Raw genomic sequence first — 5,613 nt, 5'->3', positions numbered from 1 at the left:
CTAATCAATTCCACCTTTATTTATCTCTTCTGTTCAAACTTGCTTGGCTTCCAATTTCTCACCTCTTGCTCTTTCCACTCATGCTATACTTTGCACAACATTCGTATCTGTCAGCCGCAGGGTTGCGTTTGCGCAGGGTTGTACACTCTTAAATAATGCTACCTGTAAATAGGTTGGATTTAGTTAAAACTAGGTTGAAACTACTCAAAATGCCCTAAAGTGCACAAACTCAAATTTTGAATAAAAAATTCAACCCATTTTGGCTACTTGCTACCGATAATTGAATTATTCTCTATGACAAATAACGCACTGCTAAGTTCCTACTACCAATTTTTTGGTTGAAAACTACTCAAAATCTGAGTTTGTACACTTAAAGGGCATTTTGAGTAGTTTCAACCAAGTTTTAGCTAAATCCGACCTATTTACAAGCAGAATCATTCAAGAGTGTAGATTGCCTATTCTCGGTGCATATGTTCAAATTCTCCAACCTCCGATGTAAATAGAATGAATACTAATTTATTTTACAGTTTCTATTTAACAAACGCCTACCTCTGAAACATAAGAACTAATACCAATTTATCGACCCAATTATTCCCTTTCATCAGTAAGCGATAGCATTTTCTTAGTCCATTGATAAATTTGTACTACAAAATCGAAAGCATTTGTAAACATTTGGCCTACCCTTCTGGCTTAAAGTCCACAACTTATAATTCACCATCCGTCTTGATTACCTTTCAACGGCGACGACCAAAATAAAGTTTCCCTTTTAGGCAAAATGGCACAGTTTTGTTTAGCTTCGTTGAAAGCGTGCCAAACGGTTACGAGAGCCAATAAACCGCTCGCAGCGCAACGACGGTGCCGTAGGAATTGTTTCCAAAAGACCCACTTAGTTAAGAATTTTCCCCCCGTATCGTCTATTTCTGGAGTCCATTCCCCCCACCCCAACGGTGCCGCCTTTTAATGCAATAAGTATAATTTCGGAGCAAATTATAGTGCCGAATGCCAACTTTTGCTAATGACTGGTCCGCTAGCCAGCTAAGAGCAAGGGGTCCGGTAAAAGGAGTAAAGCAACGTTGCCTAAAGTAGTTGGTAGCGGAAAATTTTTCAATTTTTTTGTGATCATTTGATTTGTGTATGTTCTGTATGAACCATTGCAACATTCTAGAAAGAAATTCTAAAGTGGTTAGTATTTTAATATATTGTACTTCAACATTGGTAAGCAATGTAGGAATGCACAAAGTGAAACTGCACACTGGGTACGTGTTAAATTACGGATTATAAGATAAATTTCGGGCATAGTCAAAGATTGTAGGTAGCAAAAATTGTGTTTTCTTAAAAAAATAGCGCGAAAAAAATTTACGTTCGTTAGGAAAATTTGACAATCAAATATATTTAATATCCAACAATTGAAACCAGGAAAATCTTTTGGTCGTGGGTTTCGAATGGGTCGTGTACGAAACTGATATATAAAGTTCGCGTTTTAACGTTCAATCCGTTTATTCATTCAGTTTTAATCTTTCGAACGTAGTACTACTGTGCCGATTACCCGTAATCACATTATCTGTTATGATAACAACGCAATCACCATAAGGGCGAACTTTAAGCACTGCAAGTCTATTTTCTGCACTACATAATCTAGAGCTTCGCATTGATATGAATAGCTAGCACGCCATCGTAAGCTGTACTGGAAATGTAAATGTTGGCGTAACCATCCGATCCTACATGGATCACGCCACCAGTGCAGCTTCCGTCAATTTTGCTACCGGAAATTACATCACAATATTCACCCGCCGGCAGACAGGTCTGCAGACGATGGTCGAAATCGTACTCCTCGTTATTGAACGCCACGAAGCCTTTACCACCGCGGCAGAAAGCGATCTGCTGTCCTTCGTTATCCCACCAATCGTTCAGCCCTGTTCCGCGGACAGCATTCCGGAAACCCACCATGTTATACATCTGGCGCCACCGATGCTCGCACACCCATCCATTACCGCAGGTGTTATCCTCGTTGATCGACGGCGAAATAAGATTACCGTTAGCATCTTGAGGTGGCCCTTGGTCGCTTTCTTCGAAAGCAAAGGAACTCATCATACGTGGTATACCGTAAGGATGAGCCAACATAAAAGCGGTCGCCATTTTGTAATTCCGTGGTGTTTTGTAGGTGAGCACATTATCGCCTCCGGCGCCATGACCGCGTTGATTATCGTGATTATCAATGAATACCAACGCCAGATGAGAGGGTAAAAAGCCCCAGCCTTCACCCCAACTCGAGAGCCACCGCAACTGGTCGTAACCCCGGAAAACACGTCCAATCTCTGCTGAAAACCGGAACTCCGTAATTGTGCCCAAGTGAGTGTATTCTTCTCTGTTGATTGCACCACCTCCCAAATCAATCACTTCTTGCGTAATGAAGGCCTTCGCACCCGATTTGAAGCCATGTTGGGTGTTTAAATTATTTAAGCTTCCATAGACCATTTCAAGCTGGTTAGGCCACATGTGCTTTGCTGCATCCACTCGGAAACCAGCGATGCCATAATCGATGCATTTGTTCATTAGTTCAACGATTCGATTCCGCACATATTCGATACCCAGATTCAAGTCCGGTAATCCAACCAACCAACAGTTGCGGACTTGATAAGCATCGTTATAGTCATAGATCTCACAAGGTGGATTGAAGTCTGCACTACCATACGGAACAGCTGGGAAATCCAATCCGCTCGAATCTACGTGAGATCCTCCAGTTCCAACACCGTTGGTAGCCGCCATATGATTGATGATGAGGTCGACATAAATCCGCACTCCAACTTGATTGCACCTCCAAACCATACTGGCAAACTCCTCCTCCGTCCCAGACCGGGTGTTCAAATGATAGGAAGCCGGCTGGTAGCGCTCCCACCAGGGCCTCGGCGGAATGATCACATTTTCAGTTGGCGGGGACACCTGGACACCGGCGTATCCCTTCGGAGCGAGAAATTGCTCGCACTCATCCGCAATATCGTTCCACTTCCATTCGAATAGATGCACAATCCCGCTACGGTCCGCCCATTGGTGGGTTTCGAATTGAGCTGCAGCCAGGGAAGCGAACGCTACCACCAGGACGCCCGCCGTGAAACGCATTTTCGTACCGTCAATTGTCGGTCGATCGGTTTAAGATTTCGAAGTCGTCACAACAAAAACTGGTTGTTTTTTCTACAATCTACTGTTCATTTTTATAGCAAATTCTTATCGCTGCTGGGGAGAATATTGCTAATTTATGGTCGCTCATGAGCGTATTCAGATCCTCAGCGAAGCCAGGGCACTAAATGTTCTACCCACAGTTTTGTTCTAAAATTTGAATAATAAAATTTCAATTGCCAGTAATTTTTTTTATAAATTAGATTTCCATTTAATACGTTGCATAAAAGCTTCAGTCAGGCGTCCCATCAGTTCCCACTTATGCCACGATAGTGATTTCGTTCATCACGCAGAAGTCTGATGATCGGTAATCTCAGAAGATAATAAACCCCAAACAAATAGGCCAGTAGCTGTGGGGGAGAGTACGCAAATTGAAGCTAATCATTCGAGCGTGGGACATTTCTGTTCGGGAAAAAATGTTCCGTAATCTCATCGCATGTGACAACCAGTAGGCTATTCACTAATAGGTTGGTTAATCAGCACTGCAGGGCCTACAGTGTAAGCTCAAAAAAACTTATCTTTACGAGTACCATGAAACGTCAAATCTATAATTATTAATTAAACCGTTTAGATAAATCGGTAATGAAATAGTGCCTAAAAATTATGCGGCGAATATATTAGTAGGAAGACGTCCGTATTAATACCATTTACTTTATAGAAATCGTTATAAAATCAAACTTCTTTTGTAATTTTAAACTAATCCAGCTTTTTACGAGCCATAATGGCGGACGCATTTTTGACATTTCCCTAGTACATCGCACGTTTTCTTTCCGTACATTGCTTTAGTTTTACCGTGAACGCGCAGAAAGAAAACGTGCGATGTATTAGGGAAATGTCAAAAATGCTGTCCAAATATTACGAACACGTCCGCCATTATGGGTCGTAAAAAGCTGGATAAATATTTAGCTGCTCCAAAGAAACATCCGTTAAAAAATTACGCTATAGTAAATTATCGCGTTTTTGAGGTTTGGTCCCACCGATTCATATCAGTAAAATTTTCTTGAATAAATTTGATCCAGGTCTTGGTTCTATTTCGCGTTTTTCGATCAATTTATAAACCTTTGTTATGTGGTATAACAAAGGTAAAATCACAGACTAACAGACGTAACACTTCGAAAAAATTTTCTAACAAAACATCGTTTCAATGACACCCCTAAAACTTGGAAAAAACACTAGCATCACCTGGTGCAGTCTTCGTCCTACGCAAAGCAGCTTGCTATAAATTTAACAATGTTATAAATTTACTTGTATATTATCTGACGACTGTTGTTTGAGTCTTGGCTTAAGTGAACATTTGAAATGATCGTTTTTATTGGCGATGGAATGAGACTTCAGTGTTACGTCTGTTAGTCTGTGGTAAAACTCAGAAAGAAATCATTTTTCAAATATTGTTTTGAATATTATTCAAATGTAACTGAATTTTTACAGTAATCTGTTTTGACGATTACTAATCTTGTTTAAATGCCTTAATTTTTAACAAAATCACAGAAGGTCATATTTAAATCGTAACTTTTCTCGTTGGGATTCCTTTGCAGCGATAAAAGCAAACAAAAACCTGTGTACCTACATTTTAAAAGACAACCATTTTGAACCATTCAGGAAAAACCAGTTGATCCCAGTGACTCTTCCACTTGACCTCATTGTTCCGACGGAAGGAGTTGCCGACCTCACCGCCAATCAATAAAACCGGTCCTTACTACGAAGATCAGCAAACACATGAAAGCATGAATGTGGAGCACAAAGCACATCTTTTCTAGTCCTTATACTTTTACTATAAAGACAATAGTACCTAGCTGGAAGCACACAAGATAACGATCCCGGGCTTGTGGTAGGACGTTCGAACGTATTTCATTTACGGCAACTTACGTGCTGCTAGCAAAGGATACTAACCGGTGTCGTTTTCTCTATTTTACTTCCTAGCATTTTCAAAATGTAATGCCTGAGATGCGAAGGCAGATCTGTGTCTGTAAAGGTTCAATAACTTCAAAAGGTTAGAAAATAACTGATTCCTTATTTTATAGTGAAAACAGGTGTTAGTATATTATTAAATACTAATTAATAGAAAATTTTGTTACAAAAAAACCAAACCAAAAACATAACCAAAACGATTTTTTCAAATTACGACATAAAATCTCCTAACTATTGAACATTTTATACCGAACTGAAGGGTAATACTAAGCAGTCACCACAATGTGAGCTCACCGCTAACTGATGTGAATAGAACAAACTACACTTTGATACATTTGCTATCAGACGCCATAAATCATAGCATTGGATCATCGTCTGTGTCCATATCGTCGAAAAACAATCTTAAGTCAGCTCGATTGGCATCCAATCTGTCAACCGTGGGGCGACATCTTCTAGTTTCTCACTCCTTCAACATTAAATCCATCAGCAATGTACCGGAGTGGTGCCATTCGGCTCGGATGATAAACCTAC

The 5,613-nt window shown here is 40.2% G+C and overlaps 1 protein-coding gene across 1 annotated transcript; it reads right to left on the bottom strand.

Moving 5' to 3' along the window:
* Nucleotides 1-1,635: 1,635 nt before the first annotated feature.
* On the bottom strand, nt 1,636-3,117 carry LOC128733610 (alpha-amylase 1-like). Its single transcript, XM_053827331.1, has one exon. The coding sequence runs from the start codon at nt 3,115-3,117 to the stop codon at nt 1,636-1,638; it is 1,482 nt and encodes a 493-aa protein (XP_053683306.1).
* Between the last annotated feature and the right edge of the window lie 2,496 nt (nt 3,118-5,613).

Source organism: Sabethes cyaneus, chromosome 1, assembly GCF_943734655.1.
Source record: "Sabethes cyaneus chromosome 1, idSabCyanKW18_F2, whole genome shotgun sequence".
NCBI classification, from domain to species: domain Eukaryota; kingdom Metazoa; phylum Arthropoda; class Insecta; order Diptera; family Culicidae; genus Sabethes; species Sabethes cyaneus.
This window is presented reverse-complemented; position numbering and strand designations above follow the sequence as displayed.

Bases quoted from the DNA above. Each gene is read 5' to 3' on its own strand.
- LOC128733610 (XM_053827331.1), bottom strand. From the start codon at position 3,117: ATGCGTTTCACGGCGGGCGTCCTGGTGGTAGCGTTCGCTTCCCTGGCT.